General features: G+C 50.8%; 1 protein-coding gene and 1 pseudogene across 2 annotated transcripts in view; both read left to right on the top strand.

Moving 5' to 3' along the window:
- SYNE3 (spectrin repeat containing nuclear envelope family member 3) overlaps positions 1-19,236 on the top strand; it is an 88,891-nt gene extending 69,655 nt beyond the window's left edge. For both annotated transcript variants that reach the window (XM_019746262.3, XM_074326975.2), the window contains exons 12-18: positions 428-589; positions 750-922; positions 1,383-1,512; positions 3,001-3,162; positions 4,688-4,837; positions 5,898-5,936; positions 16,652-19,236. In XM_019746262.3, the coding sequence (XP_019601821.3) occupies positions 428-589; positions 750-922; positions 1,383-1,512; positions 3,001-3,162; positions 4,688-4,837; positions 5,898-5,936; positions 16,652-16,852 (1,017 nt within the window). In that variant the 3' untranslated portion in view covers positions 16,853-19,236. The remainder of the gene's footprint in view (positions 1-427; positions 590-749; positions 923-1,382; positions 1,513-3,000; positions 3,163-4,687; positions 4,838-5,897; positions 5,937-16,651) is intronic.
- A 3,506-nt stretch (positions 19,237-22,742) lies between these two features.
- On the top strand, positions 22,743-22,874 carry LOC141570965 (U4 spliceosomal RNA; annotated as a pseudogene).
- Positions 22,875-24,309: the final 1,435 nt, after the last annotated feature.

Here is a 24,309-nt window from a genome sequence, read left to right as displayed (position 1 = left end):
TCGGTGCAGATGTGCTTGCATCTGATGGGCATATACCCAGGGGTGAAATGGTTGGGTCATAGGGAGGCCTGTGTTCAGTTTTAGTACATATTGACCTGAGGTTTTCTCACGTGGTTGTGCCAGTTGACCCCCACACCCGTGGTGGGCGAGAGCTCTGGCTGCCCACACCCTCTTCCAGATTTGGTACTTTCCATAAAAGTGAGATAGCCTTAGAGGCTCTTTATACCAGAGTCGGTCTTTCCGGGGTAAATCCTTGCACTGTGCAGAAGGGAGGACCAGCGTCTCTTGTTCTCGCTTGTTGGGGAGCCCTGGGTGCCATCTCGCCCTGGGGCCTGTGCAGGTCTGGGGGTCTTGCAGGGTGGGGTGGCCAGGGTCTCAGCCTGGGCTAGCACTCAGGGTGCCCTGGGCCCCCCGGGCTGTGCTGCAGGACCTCATGGACCGGTGCGAGCGAAGCGTGCGGGAACATTGCACCTTCAGCCACGAGCTGCTGGAGCTGCGACAGTGGATCGCCATGGTCACTCAGAACCTGGAGTCATACCAGAGGGACACAGGCCCGTGGGATGCCCAGTCCCGAGAGGCCGAAATCGAGGTAAGATGGCTCTCCCAGCAGAGATGTGGCATCCCCCCAAAGCAGGCTTGAGAGGCCGAAGTATCGACATAGGGGAGCAGAGACCGCTTCCCCAGGCCTCACTGTGTGTGTGTGTGTGTGTGTGTGTGTGTGTGTGTGTGTGTGTGTGTCCGTCCTTCAGAGGCTACTGGCTGAATTCCCGGAGAAGGAGGCCCAGCTGCCCCTGATCAAAGCACACGGCCGGTTGGTGATGGAGAAGTCCTCTCTGGAAGGGGCCGCTGTGGTCCAGGACGAGCTGAGCAAGCTGGTGGAGTCGTGGCGGGCCCTGCGGCTGCTGGAGGAAAGCCTGCTGAGGTGAGAGGGCCTCCTGGCTCTGAGCCTCGCCTCAGACAATATGCCTTCCCATCCAGGGGAGAGCTCAGTGGTGCCATGGACCAGATGGCTGGGGTTCTGCTGTGTGCCAGACCTGGCACCAGAGGCCTGTGGGCATCTCCATCCTGGCTCAGGGGGCATTGTGGCAGAAGCAGTAGGAGCAGAGAAATGTCCTAGCTTGGGGCTCAGCCTCTCGTCCATTCGGGCTTGGGCCGCACCTGCATCAGTCGGGACATGTACCTTGACGACAGTCATGTGGGTCTCATGTAGGAAACCGGAAATGCATGTGCCTTGGAGCCGTTCTGACAAACCTGAAGGATAGACACTGACTTGGGAAGACCAGAAGTAGCCTCCCACCACAAGATGCCCCAATTCCATCACTTCTCGTGACCTGCTGAGTCCCCATCATGTCCCCACATTGACTGGCTGTTTGTCTTCGTAGCCTCATCAGAAACCGGCAGCTGCAGAGGACAGAAGTGGATTCAGGGAAGAGAATGATTTTCACCAACAACATCCCAAAGTCTGGGTTCCTCATCAGCCCCACGGATTCTGTTTCCAGGCGTCACCGCAGGGTGAGTCTGTCTCGTGGGCCTTCCAGAAGGGGTCAGATCCTGAGGCCAGTGATTGGGGGAGGGGAAATCTCCAGCAAAGCCCCCCTCCACCCTGCCCAAGGCCACATGCTCAGCTCAGGGCTTGGACACATCCCGTATCAGGTGAGCCTGCCTTGCTGTAGCACACGCATTCCTTGTGCCACTGGACAGAGGGACTCAGAGACCTCAGGCCCAGATCCCCGGAGAAGGTCCTGGGCATTCCCTGGGCAGACAGGCACTTACCCCTCAAAAAACTGGGCACCAGCAGGGAGGAGAGGGTCAGGGTTGAAATCGTCCTGCTGGCCCCAGATTGCAAACTGAAATCACACGAGATGGGTATTCTTTTGTGTGTGTGTGCGCCAAAAGTTGTATTTGTTAAAAAGAACTCACCTGAATACATTGTATCATCCATCCTGTCCCCTGATTGCCTTAAAAAAAAGGAAGCACATCGAAAAGAAATTCCTTCCTTGTTCTTAAAAGACAGCGTGTCACTCCATTCATGCTCCCGTTGAGTCTTTCGTTTCCTCATCTGAAAGGCACTTAGGGAGTGTTTTGAGGACTGAGCCTGGAGGTGGGGTGCAGCTGTGAAGAAAACAGAAACACTTCCGACCGGCAGAGAATCTAGAATCCAGTGCAGAAACTTTCATGTTGCCAAGCAATCATTTGAAACTGCAGATTCTGATTCAGTAGGTCTGGGGTGGGGGCCCATGAGTCTGCATTTCTACAAGCCCCTGCTGCTGGGCCTCGGAGCACATTTTGAGGGACAAAGAAGTGGGAAACACAGGCAATTATAATAAATAAGGGTTTACAGAAAGCATGTTATGTGATGGCAGGGGAGCCTGTGGCAGAGTGACCGTGACCCCGTCACGTCCCTCCTGGGGTAGGGAAAACCTCCCAGGAGAAAAGAAATGTCAAGGGAAGCCTCACAGCTGGCTGGGAGGTGAGGAGAGGAGTGGAGATGGGTACATCCCATGCAGAGGAGACAATGTGTGCAAAGACCCGAGGGAGAGAGCACAAGTGCCAGGGCCTGAGATGTGTCTGTGGGCTCAGAGAAGGAGGAAGATGGCATGAGCTGCGGGGTCAGGCAGAGCTGGAACCTGAGGCTCTCAGGCCACAGCAAGGAGTGTGAGAAGCCACCAAGCCACCATCGTGTATAAGTGAGGGCTCAGCTGAATGGACTTGCATGCTACAACGATCACTTTGGCTGCAGAGCTGGAGAGGGACAGGAGTGGCAGAAGGATAACCATGACCATAACCGTCTTGCTAATGGATGATGGTGGCTGCCACTTGGAGACCCGGGATGTGACAGTGAGGATTTGAGTAGAGACATTCCTCGTCCCCCCAGGCCTCTCTCATCCCCTGTTGGGCAACCTCATCCCGGCCCCTCTGCCTCAGATGGAATCCCCAGGACACATGGCCAGTAGGCTCTTATCACTGCTGATGCTTTGGTCATGTTGTGCTTTCCTGCAGGCAAATCTGCCCCAGGAAGCAGAAGGCAGCCATGAAGATTTCTCCCAGCTCCTGAGGGACTTTGAGCAGTGGCTGCAGGTGGAAAATTCTAAGCTGGTTAGAGTCATCGCAATGAGAACTGCCACAGCCCAGGACTTCAGGACCAGAGAAACGAAGCTGCAGGTTTGTTCCCAAGGAAAGGCCCCTTTCCACAGGGTTTGCCTCAGAGATGTTTGCCACCAGGGAGTTCTTCAAAAAGGAGCACAGACATAGCTCGTGAATTGTTCTTGCTTGCGTATAAACAATGGTTTTTAAACCTTTTTGGTTCAAATATTTTAGAAGAACTTTAGAAAAATCATTCATTCATTCATTCAGCCTACTTCTATATTCCCCAACATAGAAAATCTCACCACTAATCTTGACAGTTATATCAATGAGCCCTTGCTATGTAACAAATAATCCCAACAGTTTGTGGCTTCAAACAGCAAATAAACTTGCCCTGTTTATTTAATTCATGATTCTGAAGGTTGGCAATTCTGGCTGAGCTCAGCTGGACAATCTATCGACCACAAATCTTTCTCCCTCACTCCCACATCTAAATAGTCACCGAGCCCTCCTCAATTCCACCTCTTGAAAATATTTTGTTTCTGTTTACCATTGTCTTCATCTAGGCACTTACCATTTTTGACCTTGATGATGGAGACGTAGGAGTCTCAGCTAAAGGGGGAATGGTTTTCAGAATCTCTACCTCTGCAGGGCCAGATTTTGACCTTTGTCTCTATAGCCCTGTGAGGCTGCCAAACGCATGGTCTGTTTTACAACTGTTTCTTCCAGATTGGCCAATGTCCTACAGACAAAGCAAGCCTGAGCGCTGGGCTTACTTCTCTGCGTTTCATCCTTGCCCTGGTTTTAGCCCTAATGTGCCTCACTCTCTTGTTACCTTTTTGATGCCTTTTAAATGTTTTTAATATTTTGTCCTCAATGAGAGGTTTGGTCCAGTTACCTAGTTGACCCTGACCAGGAAGTCCTTCCTGCCTACCTCCTACCTTATACTCGGCCACGCCTCCTGTTTCCTGCCACCACCACCCAACTCCAGCCATATTAGAGATGACGTGCAGTCCCCCAGATGAACCCTCCTGGCCTTGATCTCACATTTAGGGGGCTCTGAGAAGCTGAGTAACATCCGCCTTATCACACAGCTAGTAGAATGGTGCAGAGCCAGGATCCAAAGCCAGAATTTAAACCCAGGCTCTTGGATTTAGAGCCCTGCTTAGGATTTAGGACTCCTGCTTCTCAGGAGTCCTGAGGATAAAAGCTGCCACCCTGGGGGAACACAGTACTGTATTTCGATAGAAAAATCTGTGTAGTCCCAACCTCACTGCATTTATGCCAACAGGAAGATGTTCCACAATGGTAGCTTTTATAATGACGAGCACGCTACGTCAAGTCCTCTGGAGGGCTTGGTTCTAGAACGCCAGAGTGGGAAGTGACGACGGAGCAGCTGCACTGCTGAGTCTTGCAGGAGTCCATTCTGTAACATATCGGAGAGCAATTGCCTAGCCTTGGCTTGAATTTGCACAGATGGGATTCTCCCTTTATAGGTTCTGTCAGTTTCTCTCAAGTGGAATTTGATTGGCTTCCCCTTACCAGCAGGTGGGGCCATCTGGGCCATTTGGAAGGTGCACTTGACAATGCGTTTTCCCCACAGGAGCTGGAGGCTCGGGTACCAGAAGGTCAGCATCTCTTCGAGAACCTCCTTCATCTCAAGCCAGCAAGTGGGACCTCGGATGAGATGGAAGATTTGCGCTACCGGTGGATGCTATACAAGTCTAAACTCAAGGACTCCAGCCAGCTGCTGGTAGGTGATAAGGACGCACAGGTCCCGGGCTCAGGGGATGGGATTATGGCTGAGCCCAAGCTCCCCTGGGACACATAGATGGGCCTGCATGCAATCTGCCCTGGGCCTGCACTGACCAGACTGAAGTGACCACTCAGACAGAGGAGAGGGAGACTCCTGGGTCCCAGATGCTTGATTTGCAAGGTGTCATGCAGCCATCCTGTCACCTTCTTAGGCCAGAGCTCCAATAATGACAACGGGAACTATCCTAGTTAACATTTGGGAAGCACTTTGCTCCCTACTAGGCTGAAACCCTATGTGTGGCACCCCATTCAGTCCTTACAGCAAGCCTCTGCCAGAGTAATTGTACCTCCAGTCCCCAGAGGGGGGCCGAGACTCAGAAGTGAAACTCACCCAAGGTCCCAGAGCTAAGAAGAGGCAGAGCCAGCCCTAAAACACACCCTGTTGTTGGAGGCAGACTAGAGGGAGCCCTGGGATCTAGTCCCCTTCCTCCACTAACTTACTTGGTGCTTTTGAGCAGGCGTCTTCTGACTTTGGCCCGTGTCTCCTCCTACAAACAATAATAGCTAAACTAATAATGGCCTTTATTAAATGCTATGTCTTCGTAACAACCCTATAAAGGAGGTACTGTCATTATCCCCTGAAGACCTATGAAGAAACTGAGGCACAGAAGCTAGCCCGAGGACAGGGCTGGTTGAGATGGCCTTCCAGGGCCCTTGCAGCCCTCAGATCCCAGACGCCAAGCTTTGGTGCTACCGCTTTGCAGGCCCCGCAACACCGATACTGGCCACTAGGTGTCAGCGCAGCCCCAGCCAGGTGGAAGTGTCCCGCCGCCGGCCAGAGCTCAGGCTTTCCCAGACAGAGTCCCACCTGGGCCTGAAGTGCGTTAAAAAGCTCATTAAATCGAATCACCTGCTGGCTCAGCCTGTCCAGATGACCAGAAGTTTTAAAGAAACGCTCCCCTGACAAAATGAATATTCCATTACAGGCTCTGTTGGGATTTAAGTTTCACTCACTTAACTTTTTTTTCCCCTTTTCCTCTCCTTCCCTAAAATAACAGACACAGAATTCTCCAGGGGAGCCGAATGGATTCCAAAAGGTATGGTGTCTGCCATCTGCTCCACATGGCTAGAGGGCAGGGCGTCTGGAGGGTTGCTGGGCCTGTGACGGTGGAGTGGGACTCCTGAACGTTCTGGAAGGTTCTGTGAGGTTTGAGGAACAGTTGTATGGGATCAGCTCTGGGCTGCAGTGTGCTGGGCCCCGGGTCCTCGCTCTCAGGAAGCCCCAGGGGTGTGCAGACCGTACCTGACTGTGACAGGCCCACGACAGAGGGGAGACCCTACCGTGATTCCCCGAAAATAAGACCTAGCTGGACCATCAGCTCTAAAGCGTCTTTTGGAGCAAAAATTAATAAAAAGAAAACACACCCCGGTATTATATTCTATTACATCATATTATACTATATCCGGTCTTATATTATAGTAAAATAAGCCCGGGTCTTATAATTTTTGCTCCAAAAGATGCATTAGAGCTGATTGCCTGGCTAGGTTTTATTTTCGGGGAAACACGGAAGAATTTTTTATTTGGAAAGGTGAAGAGTGAACAAGGACGCTCTGAATAATTATGCTGGGACAACAGGAGTAAAGCAGGACAGTCCCAGGAGACCGAGTGTAGACGGTGGGAGCACGGGGCTCCGGAGGGCAGAAGAGGAGGGGGCGGCTGTGCCTTTCATGTTCTACCAGGCAGGTGTTTCCACTGAAGGCCCCGGGGACTCGCTCAGAGCCACTCCCGTGGGTGGCAGGCCAGAGCAATCACAGCACTGCTCAGCATGCTAAGGAGGAAAACCTATTATTAGATGCTACATGCTGACCATCACTGTGTGCCAGAAACTGTGCTGATTTGTGGTTAGGGTGTTTCATTTAACTGTCCCATCGACACCCCCATTTTAGGAATGAGGAGACCGAGAAGTAGCAAGTTGGAATGATTTGTTCAGGGAAGGCTCTTGCGTGGTCTCCGGGCTTTGACTCCAAAGCCCACGTCTTAACCTTTCACACAAGCTTTGGAGAAAGCACGCATAGGGCCCAGCAGGTCTCCCTGCTTCTGGAAAAGCCCCATGTAAACTCATGTCCCCAGTGGCCCCTTTTCCAAGGGAACGGGCTTGTTTTCCCGCCAGGCATTGCCCATAGTGATACAGGCCTGCAGCGTGCTCTGCTGCAAGCGCTCTGCGTCCCTCCTGGTCTCTCGTGCCATGGAGTCTGTTTTCAGCTGCTTTGCACACCAGGGTTTCTTCTTGGTCTCCAGCTGGTGCTCATGTCTGATATATGCAGGAGAGTGGGTGTCCCCTGGACTGGGGGCGGGGAACGGTCACGAGACCACCACTGTGCTCTGGGCCTCCTGCCAACCAGCTTTGTGGCCTGGGACAAGTTGCTTTGCCTCTTGGGGCTCACTTTCCCCGTTTATAAAATGGAGCTATTAATGCTGACTTTATTTACTTCATGAACTAGTTTTGAAGATCGTGTGAACCTCTGTAGAAGAAGTTCTTCAGAGAGCTCAAAGCCCTGGTTTTCCCCCTGCCCCGTCAATATAAAATAATAAAGGGTCTTCTCATGAAATAGGGAAAAGCATTGGGAAGGGCAGAGTGGCCCACACAGTGTAGTCTGGTGGCACCCAGTGGGACATGGGGGACCCAGGGCCAGGTGTCTGGGCTGCTCTAGCTCCCACACTTTAAGCTCCTCATTGGTTGGGAGGCCGCATCTGTGCAGCTCCCAGGCCAGAGCCCATGGGGAGCCACGTCTGCGTCTCCTGGCACCTAGCACGTAGTAAGTGCTCACGAAGTATTTCTCTGTAGAGGGACACTTGGCCGGCTGACACTAGCCCTGCAAGGCGGACTCAGGTGCCCATCAGCCTGTGATCAGGTGCATGTGGAATGTTCACAGCCCTGTATTTACTTGCTGTCTCCCCATTCATTCACTCACTCATTCATTCCACAAATATTTATGAGCGCTGACTGTGCCAAGCTCTGTTTCAGGCCCTTGGGTTGCATCGGTGAACAGAGGAGCAAAGTTCTGCGCTGGTAGATCCTGCGTCCTGGCTGTGGGGGTGGGGGAGGTGAGAGAGAGGGTCGCTCATGTAGCCGGTCGTGCTGAGCACGATGGCCAGGCTGTGAGTCAGGGAGCTCTGAAGGCAGAGCCACTTGGGGTCTTGATAGTTGCAGGGTTTATGTTGTCTGTGGCTGGCAGATGGTGGGCATAGTTTCATGGGATATGCAATGCAGGCAGGCTCTAAATGGCTAAGAATGCTGTTTATTTGGGCCATGTTTAAAACAATTGGATATGTGAAAATTTGAGTTTGGTGCTGGCTGGCTGGCTTTTTGAGCTAACGGGTCTCAACCCACTGTGAAGAAGGAAGCAACCTGGGGGCCAATATACAGGACTCATTTATGACAGCTGTTTAAGCACAGATTTCTGTGTCCCACCCCCAGAGTTTTTGATTCCTTAGGTCTGGGGTGGCCCAAGAATCTGCATTTCTAGCAAGTTCCCAGGTAACGCTCCTGCTGCTTGCTTTGAGGAGCCACTGCTTTACGCTCTGTGTGCGAATCTGGCATCCACCATTCGTGTGTGTGATCGTGGGCGAGTCACATAGCACAGTTTTTCAACGAATAAATGAGGGTCTATCGAGCTACTGGTGGGCAAGCTCTTATGGTAACAACCGGCCCATAGGTTCTTCGTTGCCATGTAAATGTGGACCCTGGAGACTTCTGCAGACCCTGCCCCTGCTTCTCTTTCTGAGAACAAAGGGAGCAGTGACACTTGTGTTGTGGGGGTCCTCCCTTTGGTTTGGTGCTGGTGTTTGTGCTGGTTGGGGTGTACACATGTGTGTGCAGGGGTGTGTGCACACACACACGCAGGCCTGACAGGTAGAAAATAGGTGCCGTCTTCAGAGGTTGTAATCTTGCCAACTGAAAAACATTTCATATATTATTTTTATTCCAAAGGGAAGAGGGAAAAACAAACCAAAACAAAACCTGCCTCAAAGCTAATTATTTATGAGCAGTTGGTTCTGCATGCTTTTTTTCTCTCCGTGCAAGTCACTGAAGGCTCCAACTACGTCAAGCGCTTCAGCCTGCTTGTTTTGTATAAACGGAATAATTAAGATTTATTAAATTTGCAGCTGCCTACACACTTGCCAGCTCAGTACCACGAGATATGTTTGCCTGCTGTGCTCAGACACATGAAATTGTAATTGCTTTGCAGAGTTACAGTTGGGCCGTGAGTCAACTAAATTCAGGCACTGGCCCACGGAAGTGGTGCCGTCCTACCTGAGACAAACCGTCAGCTGACAGACAGATTTGCCAACGTTTTCGTTTGCCTGGGTGAGCTAGGGCAGGGCCTGTGTGCCGGTTTGCAGGAGTAGGGAGCAAACACGTCCCATGCATTGCATACTATGGCCTCTGGGATGTAGCTTCTCATGCTGAATGGCCGAGAGTGGCATTTGATTTACTTGACTGTATTTCATAGGTTTTAAGACTCACATTTTTCGCATTTTCACACCTCTGGAGTTGGGGTGTCTTATTATAACCGAGTACTTCCGGTGAGGGTATGGATTGGCTTCTTTCCACCACGCAGGACACCATCCACCTGAGATTTCTGTACATTAAAATCTCTGCTTGTGGGGTATGTTTTGTTTTGTTTTCCTTTGGACCACATTGATTGTGGGAATTTAGACGGCCAACCTCTGAGAGCTCCAGCCTGTGGTTCAAACTCTCAGGGAAGAGTTCTGTTGCCAGCCCTTCACCCAATGCCAAGACAGGACGTCAGACTTCCTTGCCGCTCCTTTCTGTGAGGCAGGACTAGTCCTTTTCTCCTTTGACACTAAAGGTGCAACCCCTTGCTGCCCTCAGCTTGATGTGGGGTCTCTAGTCAGACGCTCCGTCTTGGTTGTTGGGTTCTTTTCTTCCTTAGTGATATGTAAAACAATGGTGCAGCTTACAAACCAGCATCTTAGAGTGGATGCAATACTCTAATACCAAATCTCAAAGCATTAGTGAGTTTTTCATGTTAAATATTTACTTTCTCTCCCACTCACTATGATTTTTAAAAAAAATCCCTGCTGTGTACTAGGCACAGTGCTGGAAAGCTCACGTGTCAGGTCGTTGATGCTCATAACCACCTTCTCCTTTTTAGTGCGAGGAGAGGGGCCTCTTGGCACTTTCTCCATATGTGGCAATGGGCCAGATCAGAGTGGGGCAGAAGGAACGTAACTTGACTTTATCCCCCTGTGAGTCACGGTCCAGCTTTAGGGACTGGTCCAATTTGGCTCTTCCTTGGTCAAAGTCCTGGGCCTTGCTGGAGCTGTGCTGTCTCTAACTGTCAAAAAGGGAGAGCCAGCAACAGGCCTCCCACCATGGGCTACGTCATCCCTGAAGCCCTGTCTATCCCCCTACCCAGAAGCCCAGAAGTGACTGGCCATCACCGACCATCACCGATTTATGAAAGAGTCAATGCTAACACCTTGGACATCAAGTTTTGTTGTTTTTTAAAAATATCTTTATTTTTTTATTGGGGAATATTGGGGAGCAGTGTGCTTCTCCAGGGCCCATCAGCTCCAAGTCATTGTCCTTCAATCTAGTTGTGGAGGGCGCAGCTCAGCTCCAAGTCCAGTCACTGTTTTCAATCTTTAGTTGCAGGGGGCACAGCCCACCATCCCATGTGGGAATTGAACCAGCAACCTTGTTGTTGAGAGCTCGCGCTCTAACCAACTGAGCCATCTGGCCGCCCCTCCGGTTGCTCAGACACCATCATGGGTGCCTATCTCTTTGTTTTTTTTTGTGTGTTTTTGTTTTGTTTTCAGTTATCAGAATCAGTGTTGATAAGATTCAGTGTTGGTAAAATACTATTACTTAATCCATAGTCCATATTCCAAATTTTAAAACTGTCTCGGTAGTCTTTTAAAAAATACACTTTATTTTTTAATACACTTTATTTTTTTGAGCAGTTTCAGGTTTAGAAAAAAATTGAGTAGGTCATACAGAAAGTTCCCACATGCCCCCTTTTCTCACCTCTTTTCCATGGTTCTCCTATTACTAAAGTCTTGCATTAGCATGGTACATGGGTTACAGTTGATGAACCAGTATTGACACATCATTATCAACGAGAGCCCATAGTTTACATTAGAGTTCACTCTTGGTGCACATTCTATGGGCAGTGACAAAGGTCTAATATAATGTGTCTCCCATTACAGTATCATACAGAGAATTTCACTGCCCTCAGCATGCTCCGCGCTTCACCTGTCATCCCTCTCCCCTGCCCCAGAGCCCCTGGCAACCATGGTCTTGTTACTTCTTTCCCTTAGCAATTTGCGTTTAAGTTTCCTTCATGACTTTTTGTGGCTAGATATCTTATTTCTTTGTATCACTGAATAATAATAGTCCATTGTATGGATGTACCGTTTACAGTCAGTTTTTTTTTTTCCTAGAGCAGTAATAGTTTTTTTTTTCCTTTTTTTTTTATTAAATTTATTGGGGTGACAATTGTTAGTAAAATTACATAGATTTCAGGTGTACAATTCTGTATTACATCATCTATAAATCCCATTGTGTGTTCATCACCCAGAGTCAGTTCTCCTTCCATCACCATATATTTGATCCCTACAGTCATTTTTATAGATTGTTTTTTCCATTAGTCCAGGATCACACATTGTATTCAGTTATGACTTCTCTTTAGTTTCCTCCAAGCTGAAATGATTCCCCAGTTGTACTTGACCTTCTTGAATACAGGCCATAACATTTTGTAGAACATCCAAAGTTGGATTTTCCTCAAGTTGGATTTTCCCGATGTTTCCTAGTGATTGGAATTGGGCTGAGTCTTCCTGGCTGGAATGTCCCAGAAGTGATGCCGTGTCCTCTCAGTGCATCTTATTGGGAGACCCACGATATCAACATGCCCCCCAGCATGAGTGACGCTACTCTGATCACGTGATTAAGGTGGTGGCTGCCAGATTTCTCCCCTGTAAAGCTCTTATTTCTCTTGTAACTAATAAGTGCTCTGTGTGGCTCTGCTCGGGGACACTGGACATGCAGTGCCTCTTTCTTAAATGGTTGTATCCTCAGGGTCTCTAGGGCTTCTTGTCCTCGCACGAATCATTCTCTCCCTGGCAATTCTTTCCACCACCGTGGCTTTGTCCTCGGACTCTACGCCTCTCACTGTCTCTGGTCCATCTCTCATTCTAACTTCAGTCCCAAAGGTCCAACAGCCTGCTGGACGTCTACTTGGGAGTCCCACAGACCCCTCAGACTCAGCAGCTGACCTCATTACATTCCCCAGTCAATCCTCAGTGCCCCCACCTCAGGGAAAAGCATCATGACCACCCAGTTTCCCAAGCTGGATGCCTCTGGGTCATCTTGGGTCCTCACTGACCTTGGTTCTGGTCCCAGGCTCAGAGCCTGGTCATGGATGGTCTCAGATGAGGAAAGATAGAGGAAGGAAGAGAAAAGAAAGGAAGGGAAGGGAAGGACAGGGAAGGGAAGGGAAGGGAAGGGAAGGGGAGGGGAGGGAAGGGAAGGGGAGGGGAGGAAGGGAAAGGAAGGCAAACTTCTGCCCATACATCTGATCCAGTGAGGCTCCGTTCCTCCTTGAGTAATGACAAAGTCTCCCCTCACTCCGATCCCTTCATCCAGAGGTACATCCCACGAATTAACTAAACCATCTCCAAAAGGCCAGCTCAGATGGTTTCATCTCTGTGGCTCTGGAAAAATACAGTTCTGTGGCCTGACTATCGTGTGCAGAGCCACCCCAGTGAGGAGATAGAATGAACCTGGCCCCAGCCCAGCCACTGCCACCCTGTCCCTGGGTGGGACTTCTCCAGAGCCTCTGAGCTCTCATGGGAGGTGCATCTTGGGCTGTAACTCAGAGCTTCAGCGCCGAGAACTTAGGAAGAAGATATCAAAGGCATTGTGGGCAGGGCCTGGCCTGGGCAACTGTGGATGCCAGAAGACTCCATGGAGCAGTCGGGCAAATGCAGTGGGCCCCAATTCTGGAGATTGTCTGGAGGAAACCCAAGGAGAGGAAGCCGGCCAGCACCTGGCTTAGCAGTCTGTCAGAGGGATCTCCAGGGACTGAACTAATTGCTAAGTGAGAGTTGAATGAGGGGCATTGGGGCTGGCCCGTCTTGAATCGGTAGAGAAAAGCTGGTCCCTGCCCATCACCTTGAGCTCTTGGTGCCAGCCTGGAAGCTTCTTTGTGGTAGAGAATGATACCCAACCAGTTCCCAGGAAAGCCCCTGAGAGTCCCAGCAGTGATGCAGCATCGTGTCCTCACTGGGACCCGGGTCAGGATGTGACCAGCTTCAACAGTTCGGGCTGACGGACAGCAGAGCTCCAGGGTGACTTTTGTTGTTGTTTAATTGTTTCTTATGAGAAACGCTGCGGGGGGTGGTGGACAGAACCTGGGCAGTGGAGCGATACTGGTGATTTGAGCCTGTCTGCCGCCCCTGGGTTGGTCGCTTTGCCGCAGGCTCAGTTTCTTCCTCTGTGAAATGGGGACAGGGAGACCCATGTCATGGAGCTGTGCAGGAGTCAGGAAGCCATGAGTGAGGAGGAGCCCTGAGTGCAGGGCCTGGGTGGGGGAGGGGCGTGTTCAGTGTGTTCATTGACGAGTGGAGCCCAGATGTCCTGGGCACCACCTGGGCACTGAGAACAGTCGACGGGCAGTGGTCAGTCTGCATGGTCACTCCACGGGCCCCGGAGGAGGAGCAGACAGATGCACAGGATGGGGAGGAGCTTTTATTCATTATTTCAGTCCTTCCGTGAATATTTATGTGGACCCTACGTCCAGCGTGTCAAGGGGGATGCAGACTTGGATCAGGAACCCAAAGGAAAGGTTGGGGGGCCATGAGAAGGTGTGATGGGGTTTGTTTGGGTCTAGAGGCCTGGGACGTCTCCCTGAGAAAGCCACTCACAGCTGAGATGAGAATGATCAGTAGGAGCTAAGCAGGTGCATTGGAAGAAGGAGGGAAGTGAGTATTTCAGACAGAAGGGATCGCCTGTGCAAAGGTCCTGTGGCTGGGGGATGGGAAGTCCTTTAGAAGCCAAGCGATGGCATTTAAAGAGGGCGGAGCTTTTCTCTCTGATAAGGCCGGGGAGGTTGATGGTACATGGTCGCTGGCATCTGGTGGAGGGGGACGCTTGTGGGGCTAATAGGAGCTGCCCGTCTGTCCCAGTGTCCATCAGTTAGAGGAGGAAGGGACTGAGCATTTATTTAGCCTTGACTATGCATGTGAAGCACACATGCACTGCCTCATCGTCCTTATAACGTTGGTAGGCAGGCATCATTCTCCCCTCTCCCCAACAGGGGAAGGAACTGAGCCTCAGAGAAGTTAAGAGGCCTGTCCTAGGTCACACAGAACCAGGGTTAGAACCCAGGATTCCAAACCTTTTCTTTCCCCCAACATCCCCTCTCATCAGTGGCAGAAGATAGGTCACATTTACTGTGATACACACTCGTCTTCCTGAACTCAAAACTCTAGCGTCTCAGGTTTGTGTGAGAGCTTGCAGGACTTTCAAGCCTGTAATTTACCCTACACAGCGTCTCCTGCTCTGTCCCAAACATCATGTGCTATAAATCCTCTGCTTCCATACTCTAGGGGATGGGGAGCTTAGCACTTCTAGAGCAAGCCCCTTCTCATTTTGGGTGGTTCGAACTAGGTACAACACAGGTAGTACTTTCTGTGGGGAAACTGAGGCACATAGAAGCCCCCCCCCTCTCCCCCATCTGGGAAGAGTGGAGAGTGCCAATTTCCTTGTTGGCTTCTTAGAAGGTAGTTCATGCCTATTTGCGAGTGTGTGTGTGTGTGTGTGTGTGTGTATTTTCTGAGTACTTGAGATTCATATTAAAATGTGAACATTTTAGAATTCATGTCCCTCAATGTGGGGATGTGACCTCTAAGTAAATAGCCACTGGGCAGGCAGGGGGAGTCCTTTGAAAAAGACCACCCCTTGTCAACACTTCTTAATGCAAACACACTTTAGACCTTCAAAACTGTTTTCTCCAGAGGATCATAGCCAAGACACAACTCCTCACTTCAATCAGCAGAGTGTTAGCTCTGAGAATGGAGGAGCAAACAGAAACAGAACACTTGTAAATAGATTCTCCACTTGGGAGACCATTACTTACAGGCTTTTATTTGTGGTGTAAACCCAGGCGAGGGAGGGCCTGCAACATGTTGTCTCACCCTCTTCCCACTGCCTCTTGGAATCAGACAAAGTCAACATGAAATGTCAAGGAGTCAAGTTAGACCCCCATGGACTGAGGCAGCCCTAGTGAGCCGAGTGGGTGGGCGGGAGGGTCTGCGCCAGGCTCGCGGCTGTGGGAAGAGCCGCCTCCTCTGGGAACTCATGCTCAGACAGCTCAGCCCCCCTACTCCTGAAGCCGCTGCTGAAATAAATGTAGCCAGCGGTGTTTCTCCATTGTGTGGGTTCTAAGAAGTCTATTTTTACAAAATCAATATCTAGGGACTTTGAGTGAGAACATCTGAGGCTGGAGGCATAGGCAAGTGTTATCAACCTAGAGGAGATAGTTGGGGCGGGAGAATGGGTGAGATGACTCAGGAATGAGAAGTAGAGAGACTGAAGGACCCAGGTCAGAACCTCCCAGGAACACCTGCATTTAGCAATGTTGCCTCATCACCATCATCCCTATTCCCATCATCATCATCATCATCACGACTTCCTTTTGGTGCTCTGGAGGGGGAACCTTTGGTTCTGCGGGGAGCCAGCAGAAACATTCTACAATAATAGTACTATTAATAAGACCTTAGTTACTTTTTAATTGGTGTGAATATACTTTGGTTTGAGTCCTCACCACAACCTGGCATATGGGAGGTAGGTGTTTTATTCCCATTTTGCAGAGAAGGAAACTGAGGCTCAGAGAGGTTATGGACTTGCCCAGGATCACATAGCTAGTGTGTGAGAGAATCTGCATTGGAGCATAGTCAGTCGGGTTTCTAAGAGCTGGGCCCTGCCCGGCACCATGCTGCATTGTGACTGTGGGGGCCTCCACTTTCCTGAGCAGCCAGCTCTTGGCCCTGCTCTCCCATGAAGCTGCAACCCAGTTAGTCCCTCTAGAATTTAGAAAGTGCCTTTTGCCACTTTCAGGTTTCATGGACATTGTAGCAAAGAAGTCCACTAGGCATTTGGACTTGTGAGTCTGACCTTCAGGTATTATTGACAGGGTTCATGATGAAGAATGTGATGAAGGAGCAGGAGGAGGGGAAAGTGATGGTGAAGAACATGGTGGTGGTGATGATGATGGTGGTGGTGGCTGTGATTTAGATGATGACGGTATTAATGGTGCCCAATAATAATGACAGCGGTTTTGAGTACCTACTCTGCACCAGGCGCTGTCTCATTTATTCCTCACAACAACTTTTGTCAGGCAAGTACCATCACTACCCCTATTTACAGATGAGAAATTTCAAGTGTAGAGAAGTTGAGTGACCTTCTCAAGATTTACATTGAGGACTGGTAGAACCAGGCAAAGATATCTGGAATAACTAGCAGAGCCTGTACAGAACTTTATATTTTTTCCTTCCTTTCATGCCTTGAATGGCTTGAGTAAACTACAGAAATATGTGTTTTTGGCAAAACTTCACAGATGGGAAAACAGATCTGGGAGGTCAGATCACCAGCCCAGAACCTGGGCTGCTCCAGGCGTCCTCCTCGCCCCGCCCCTACTCTACTCGCCCCGCCCCTACTCTACTCGCCCCGCCCCTACTCGCCCCGCCCCCGCCTCCGACTCATATTCTGCTTTGGTTCCGCAGACTCAGCGGTGGCGAGGGCCTCGCTCCCTTTCCCAGAAGGTGTGCTGCGCGGCGCTCCCCCTGCAGCTGCTGCTGCTGCTCTTCCTGCTGCTGCTCTTCCTGCTCCCCGTGGGGGAAGAAGATCGCAGCTGCACCCTGGCCAACAACTTCGCCCGTTCCTTCATGCTCATGCTCCGCTACGATGGCCCCCCGCCCACCTAGCCCACCGGGTGTCACAGGTGACTTTCTTCTCCGACCTTCCATCAGCCCGGGGCTCCTCCTGAGGACTCCCGGGAAACGGGAAACAGGGATTGGCTGGATGGCACAGCTGCACCAGTATAAATACTGTACCAATGTTCCCAGCACAAAACTACTTTTTATACAGTGTTGTCTTCGTCTATTTATACTAAATGTGTACTATGTGTGACCAGGGAGTAATGTATAGAATTTTTATGCGCTCTGTATGAAAATGCTCAGTGTGTATAGAAAGTTTGATATATGGCGTCTGTTTGTAGTTGGGGATTTTTGTGGCCTTGGTCTGCAGTCAGCCCTGGAAAGCGGGAACAGTAACATGTCACTTGTACGGCAGCCTCTTCTCCAGAGGACAACACCCAGCCCAGATGTTAGTGAAAAGGCCTTTGAGTTGTCAACACAGAAGAGCACCCCAGGTCCTCATTCAGTGTCTAGTGACTCTTGTTTTAGGCATAGTGGGAACAAACATGCTTGTCTAGTTTTTAAAACAATAGCAGATTAGATGCTATGGGTTAGAAGCAGAAATGGTGATGATCAAAGGCAGGCCCAGTGACAGCAATGAAAAGTGACAAGTGATAGAGTGACATCAGGGGAAGGAAAGAACCACACAGAGCAGGCCCAGAAAGAACTGAAAAGGACAGCAGAATGGGGGTACTGTGTGCAGGAGCCCCCGATAGCACACACCAATGAGGAGTGACCATGGCTGTGCCGAGTCCTCAGGAAGTGGTGAGACTGAGCGCCGTGCATTCTGCTCGGGGAGAAAGCAGGAGAGAGACTTTAGTGTGAAGGTCTCCGTGCAGAGTGGCGAGCACACTCTGTGGGCAGCACCCACCTGACAGTGCCGGAGAAGATGCGTCACCTCTGTCACTCTTGGGCTGAGTTTGTCATCCTCAACTCAAGGTGAAGGGACAGATGGGGAGCACCTGCCACACCGAGGACCAGGGGGGAGGGTCCAAGACAGAGACACGAGATCGGCCTTGGAGCTGGGACCATCCAAACGGCTCGTCCTCCTCCTCCCAGGAGGACTTTGGACAGAGGCAGGTCCTCTGGGCCAGGGATGTCCTGCACGTGCCCCCACAAGGGAGCCAGGCCCTGTCCGGCCTGGATAGGCGGTCGGCCTCTATGCACCTGCTGGAAGGGTCGGGCGGATTCCGTGCTGGGGCCTGGAGGCTGGAAACACGTCCCTGCCTCCCCAGGGAATTCTGGAGTGGTTCCGATAACTGGATAGTGCTTTATAACTGGATCATGTTTTCCCTAAATCAACACTAAGTTTTCCTTTTAAAAAATGCTTAGTGCCTACTCTTTATAAATCGATTTTTGTCTTTTCAGCTACAAATAGAAGACCAAGAGGCGTTCCTCAGGCCTTTGGAAACATAAAGTGTTATAGACACAGAAAGGCCCTTTAAGCAGGGAGAAAACTAGGACTCCAGAGGGCCCTGACCCCGGAAGGCCCTGACCCCAGAGGCCCTGACCCCAGAGGACCCTAACCCCAGCACCATGCCCCTCCCCTTTTCTCGCACACACCCTCCCCTCCCTTTCTAGTGCAGGCCCTGCCTCAGCACAGCTCTCAAGGAGGGGACCTAGGCCTCCCAGGAATCAAAGGGAACTGGACATTCACAGGGTAGGAAAATGGTGTTGCTGAGAAGAGCACTTGGCACTGACTCAGAAAGCACACCTTTTCCCAGACATTTAGAAACCAAGCCACAAGGCCATACCCTGCTGGCGACCACATTACTGGAAAATCAGGGACTGCGTGAACCAAGACCTCGGGTCCAGGCAGTGAGGCCGAGATGCTCACTGGGTTGTGTGGGTCCAGCCCTAGAAAGCCAGAGCTGCGGCAGGGGCCTTCGAATGTCTCTGTCCTACCCTTCCGCTTCATAGGTGAGAAGGCTGAGGCCCAGAGAGGGCAAGTAACTTACCCATAGCGCACAGCAAGACGTGGCAAGGCCACAGCCGATCCCGTCATCACCTTTCCCTGCTCACTGGAGAACACAGCAGGAGCCCATCAGTAACTGCAAAAGGATACAGCCGTTCACCTTGACTGCAGTTGTGTCAGGTGGTGGGAAGGGAGAAATTGTAATCTGTGGGCTGGCAGGTGGCAAGGTCTAAATAGATTTTTAAACTTTGATAATGATGCCATAGAGTCCGTTTGCATAGCTTTTTTTAAAAAAAGAACTGATATTTTCATTACTTTCATACAAATACAGTTGTAATATGATATAACAACCATTTACTGGTGCTTTTCAAGTGTCATCTCTTTTGCTTAAAGTGCGTGCAGACAATTATGATTTTCATGACTTTCCAGCTTCCTGAACAAGAGCCGCAAAGAGCTTTAAAGTGCCATTTGAGAAAGGTGCCGTGGTGGGACCTGCGTGTGTTTATTTGTCCTCTGTCCCCAAGTGTGAGAGAGGTGGTAAGAAATGTGCATATCACTGTGTGTGTGTGTGTGTGTGTGTGTGTGTAAGACAGAGAGACAGACATAGACAGAGACTGAGAGAGCATGAGAGACAGAGAGAGGAGGGAAGTAGGAAGAGGAGGCGGCAGGAGGATGAGAAGGATGAGGAGAGACGCAAGTGAGCATGGTTAAAGCGGCTGGTTACCCTGCTTAGCTGTCTCCCACTCCCCTGCCCATTTTTCTGAGTCTGATCTCTGAGTGCAGAAGGACACACGTGGGACCCGGAGGGTGTTTATAAAGAAAAGATGGGAGGGGTGGGATGGGCGAGTGTGGGTGGCAGAGGAGACCAGGAGGCTCCCAGGGCCTGGCCAGAGGGAGCGAGCACAGCAGAAACAAAGAATGCCTTCTCTTTGGCGCTGCGGCTGCCTGGCCCCTTGGAAGGCACTTTGCGAGTCGTATTTGATTTAATGCCCACAGCAACTCTCATGGTTTGGTATTCCTTGTCTTCCATTGTTGAGATGAGAAAGCTGCGGCTTAAAGATAAAGACACTTGCCCCTGCAGAAGTGGGATTTGGACCCACATTTGTCTGCCTCCCGAAGCCCGTGCTGGGAGGAGGGTTCTACCAGGGCGCAGCTGCTGCAGGCTCCGGGCATGGGTTTCATGAGCAAGCAGCCCTGCCTGCCGGCAAGCCTTCCACATCAGCTTCCCGTGGGGCTGGCCCTCCGCTCTGGAGAGTCACCACCAAGGGTTGCTGCAGTCATTTTCACATCTGTCACTTCTCATGCTCAGCTGGGAGTTGAGCACCCCTCTGTCCTGTGAGGTCCTAAGTCACCGCCGCTGGCATTGTAACCCCAGTGCCTAGCACAGGGCGGGAACTTCAGTTGTGGTTTGTTGAATTGCATGCAGCGAGTGTGTGTGCTGACATCTAGCTCCCCTCCTGGATACAGAGAAAATTGGTCCTGGGTGACCCCACTTCCATCTCTCGCCCCTGGCAATCTCTGCCTGGGGCAGCTGGGTAGAGTTCCCAGCAGGGAGCAGGAATCAGGATGCTTATTCCTGAGCTGCTTCAGCAGAAGGAAGCTAGGGACCCTTTGCAGTCGGCTGGGGGGGGGGGGGGGACAGGGAGAATGACAGTCAGAGTCTGAACGTGAGCCGTGTTTGCCAACAGAGGGCTCCCTGGTGTATTGCTCCCCGCACACTGGGTGCCAGCCCTCAAATGCGACAAGTTTATTGTTATTTCTATTACTAGCACAATTATTAGTCTGCAGTCATGGTTCATGATAAAAATTTGTGGTTGGAAATTTAATACCAAACTGAGAACCTACTTTTCCCCACTGGAGAGTCTCTGCTTTGATAGTGTACATTCGAGAGATTAGTTTGGCCGTGGATTAGCATAACCTCTTGGCCCTCTCCATCTCCTGCCTACTGTTACCCCCCCCCCCAGACCCCCAGAGCTGGAGGGAGGCTGTTCCTGAAGTCCCTGCCTGCTCTGTGAATCCTGAGACACCAGTGGCTTACTTTGAAGTATGTTATCGCAATGTCTCACTGGCTGCAGGACAGTAACCTTGAGCTAGCCTCTCGGCTCTCGGGTCCCTGGCACAGTCGGGATCATGCCCTAATTCCCTCTCTCATGGGAACTCAGCTACTCCAGTGGGGGCTCCTCGTGCCCCCTCATCCTAATCTGATTGTCACCAGTCTGGGTCAGCAACAGAGGAGAGACGGTGAGTCTGTGAGCTATGTGGACATGTACTCACCTGACTGCATCCATGGCAGACATCACTAACTGATCACCGAGCTCTTCCCCTCCCTCTGTCCATTCAGAATGGGCCTCACAGTTCTCAAAACCACTCCAGGCAGTTATTGCCAATCAATCACATTTGTCATGTGCGAAAAACCTGTGTGACATCCTTGTACCTGATACTACTACTGTCAGAAAACTCATTTCTGGCCTGTTCTTTTTTTAATTTTAAAATTATGATATTCTTAACTCAAAAGCATTTTCCTTAGTCTAGTACCTGGGTGAGACCAAAAGCTGACCCCAAAAGCTGGCGCTGGAATGAATTACCAGATAGGACTTTTAGGGGAAGTAAAATGGAGTAGGAAATGCTAAATTACTGGGGTTTTCAGGCTGTTAAAAATGGCTATTATAGACTGCCTTGTTCCAACTTGTGCCCATTTTACAGGAGAGGAAACTGAGGTCCCAACAGCACCTATTCACCCAGTGGATTCAGCGAGTTAGTTCTAGAAGCGGGGATAGATCTCTGTACCCATCAGATGACAGAGTGACACTGCTCAGTGCTCAGGGTGGAGATGGAGCTCTGCTGTTAACAGCTTTGGTGAGTTCCCTGCCACCCTCCCCCCAACCATTGGTAAAAGGAGAAATTAGTCCTGGAAACACCTGTGCGACCTGAAATGTTAGGTTGTCTAGGAAGATGCTGGTGGGCTTCTGTCTGGAGGGGAAATCCCTAGGTTCAGCCACAAATATCAGAATCCCACCAACTGTGACTTAAACAAATGAGGGACTTTGTTTTCCCTTCTCCTGGGACGTCTAGAGCTTAGTAGTTGTTGGTGTCGTTTCCTCAGGGCCCAGATTTCTGCATCTCTCACTCCTTTACCTCGTGGTCACCTCATGGCCCTAGATGCTAGCTCTACCTCCGATTTTTCATCTGGATTCCCAGGTAGGAAGAAGGGGATGAGCTAGCTGAGCCTGCCCTCCTTTTCAGGAGCTTTCCCAGAAGTGCCACCCGGACTTCTGTTGTCATCTCATTGGCCATGACTGTGTCCCATGGGTCCCCTACATCTGCAAGGAGTCTGGGAACATGCCCCCCAACAAAATGGGGTTCTTTTAGTAAGAAAGAAGGGTAGAGGGGATTGTGGTGGCCCTTAGATGTCTCTGCCTCAGTCATCTTGACCCTCCATGTCTTGGTCTCATGCTCAGTCAGCAGAACTTGGAGGAGTTCATCGCTGAAGTGTGAGCATGACATTCCACCTCTGCCCACCACCTGCCTCACCAGTTGACAGGGTCCCTGAGACCTGCGAGTCCCTCCCCCTTCCCAAGGAATTGCAGATGTCCCTTCCATTCCTGAGACACTTGTAGGCCCACCTGCTTTGTGTTGGGATTCAGCCCAGGAAATTCATATTTGCTTAAATGTCTTCTGGGACACGAGGAACTCCTGGGTACAAATCCTGGAAAGAGAATCTCTCTGAGCTTTTCCAGGTTGGCCCCACTTTGTCTAGCAGACCACTGAGGCCTTGAAAGGGAAAGTTCGAGGACATAGCCACAGGTGGCTCCCATCTTCTGGTTGAGAGAACCCATGGCGCCTCCAGCAGAGGGCCAGATTTCAAAGACTTACTCCAGCCATCGTTCCTCCCTTGGTTCCAATTACAAGAGAAATGCCTTCTATCTGTCAAAGTAATACGAAGGGGGAATTGGTTTTTAAGAGAAAATTAAAAATCAAAAGCTCAGCTTTGCACCGTGGCAGTATCATAGCCAATGAGGTTTATCTGAGGCACAATTATTGCCAATTGAAACAAACAAAAAAAAACATCTCAAGGTCTGAAAACAGATCTTATGGCAAAGTACCCAGAGCCGTCTGAATAGTCAGCTGATTCAGCATCCCCAGCACTTGGGCCTTTTGGTTGTCATGGTAACATCACAGCTGCTCACAGGTTGGTACCCAACCACCTTGTCCAGACTGGGGACAGTAATCACACAGAGGGAACTTAGTTTCCTCAAAGGGTCCTGGACTTCCTTTCAGGAATGCTCACTTCTCAGCTCAGCAACCGGGACACGGGCCCACAGCCCTCCTTCCAGTTCTGATGACAAACGGACAGAAGGAACATAAACTGAGGGCCTGTAACATGTCCCTGGGCCCTTCCAAAGGTCCATGCTAGGGAATCATGATCTTGTTTTTAGACGCTAAAACCTGAGCACAGGGAGGGTTAACAGCTGGCCTGAAAGCCACCAGCTAGTTGGTGAGTGCTGTTTGGGACTCGAACCCAGGGATGATAGGATCCAGGCCTCTCCATGGAACTTCAGCTGCTGTTTTTTGCTTCCGGGCCACAGCAGCTGGGTAACTGGTTGAGGGTGACATTCCAGAGCAGGCCCTGTGGGGTCCTTTTCCAGTGCCCACTCCCGCCAGGGAGTTCTACAATGCCCACGGACATCGGGAGCTGGCAAGACCAGGGTGAAGGGCCAGGGGACGGAGGCCGGTGCTTACCTTGCCAGGAAAAACAGAGACAGGCCACCTCTTGCAGGGCAGGTGAGGACCGTCGGTTTGGTGACGTCACTGCCTGTCGCGCAGTTCTGATTCCTCCTACAGGAGGGCAAAGAGGTGTTTCCTCTCCAGAGGCAGTGGTTGTGCATATTCGAGAAGTTCTATTGACAAGGAAGAAGTGGACAGCGGAAGTTGTGTGTGTGTGTGGTGTGTGTGTGTGTGTGTGTGTGTGTGAATGTCTCTCTGTGTGTATAGTACACCTCCATCTAGAAGCACAAGCGAGCAGCCCTTGCTTCCATCCCTGGGCTTCTGGACAACAGACCCCACCAGCCTGTGGTATGTGGGCACCTCAGGGTGACCACTCTGTACCCAGGATGTTTCCCCTGATTCCTGCGTCTTGTGCCTCCTATGGGAGCAACTGCTGTCCCCTCTGCTGATGTCCACATGAAAGGAGGGTCCATTGACCCCTGAGATTTTCTGCCTTCTGGAAACTCCCTTGGCCTGGTCTGGAGATGAATGCTGCCCTCTCTTTTTCTTGGGGTTGCGTATCGCTTGCTGGTGAACAAGGGCTCAGCTCGATGTGTCCTAAACTTGGCCATGTCTCTCTTGCTCTGTGTGTCTGCCTGTGTGTCTGTGTGTTTTAGAGACCTGTGACAGTCATAGAATTTGTCGAGCACGTAAGGTGCCAAAAGCAGGAAAAAATAGCAAGTGTCCAGTAGCAGCTTTGGAGAAATGAGTACTTTCCCCTCCATTTCAAGTCCAAAAGGCCAGCTGTTCATGTGGCTGCACTGGTCTGATTAATGAGCCAGGCAAT

The sequence above is a fragment of the Rhinolophus sinicus genome, chromosome 3 (assembly GCF_057876585.1).
Source record: "Rhinolophus sinicus isolate RSI-liver-muscle chromosome 3, RSI-T2T, whole genome shotgun sequence".
Classification (NCBI taxonomy): Eukaryota; Metazoa; Chordata; class Mammalia; order Chiroptera; family Rhinolophidae; genus Rhinolophus; species Rhinolophus sinicus.
This window is presented reverse-complemented; position numbering and strand designations above follow the sequence as displayed.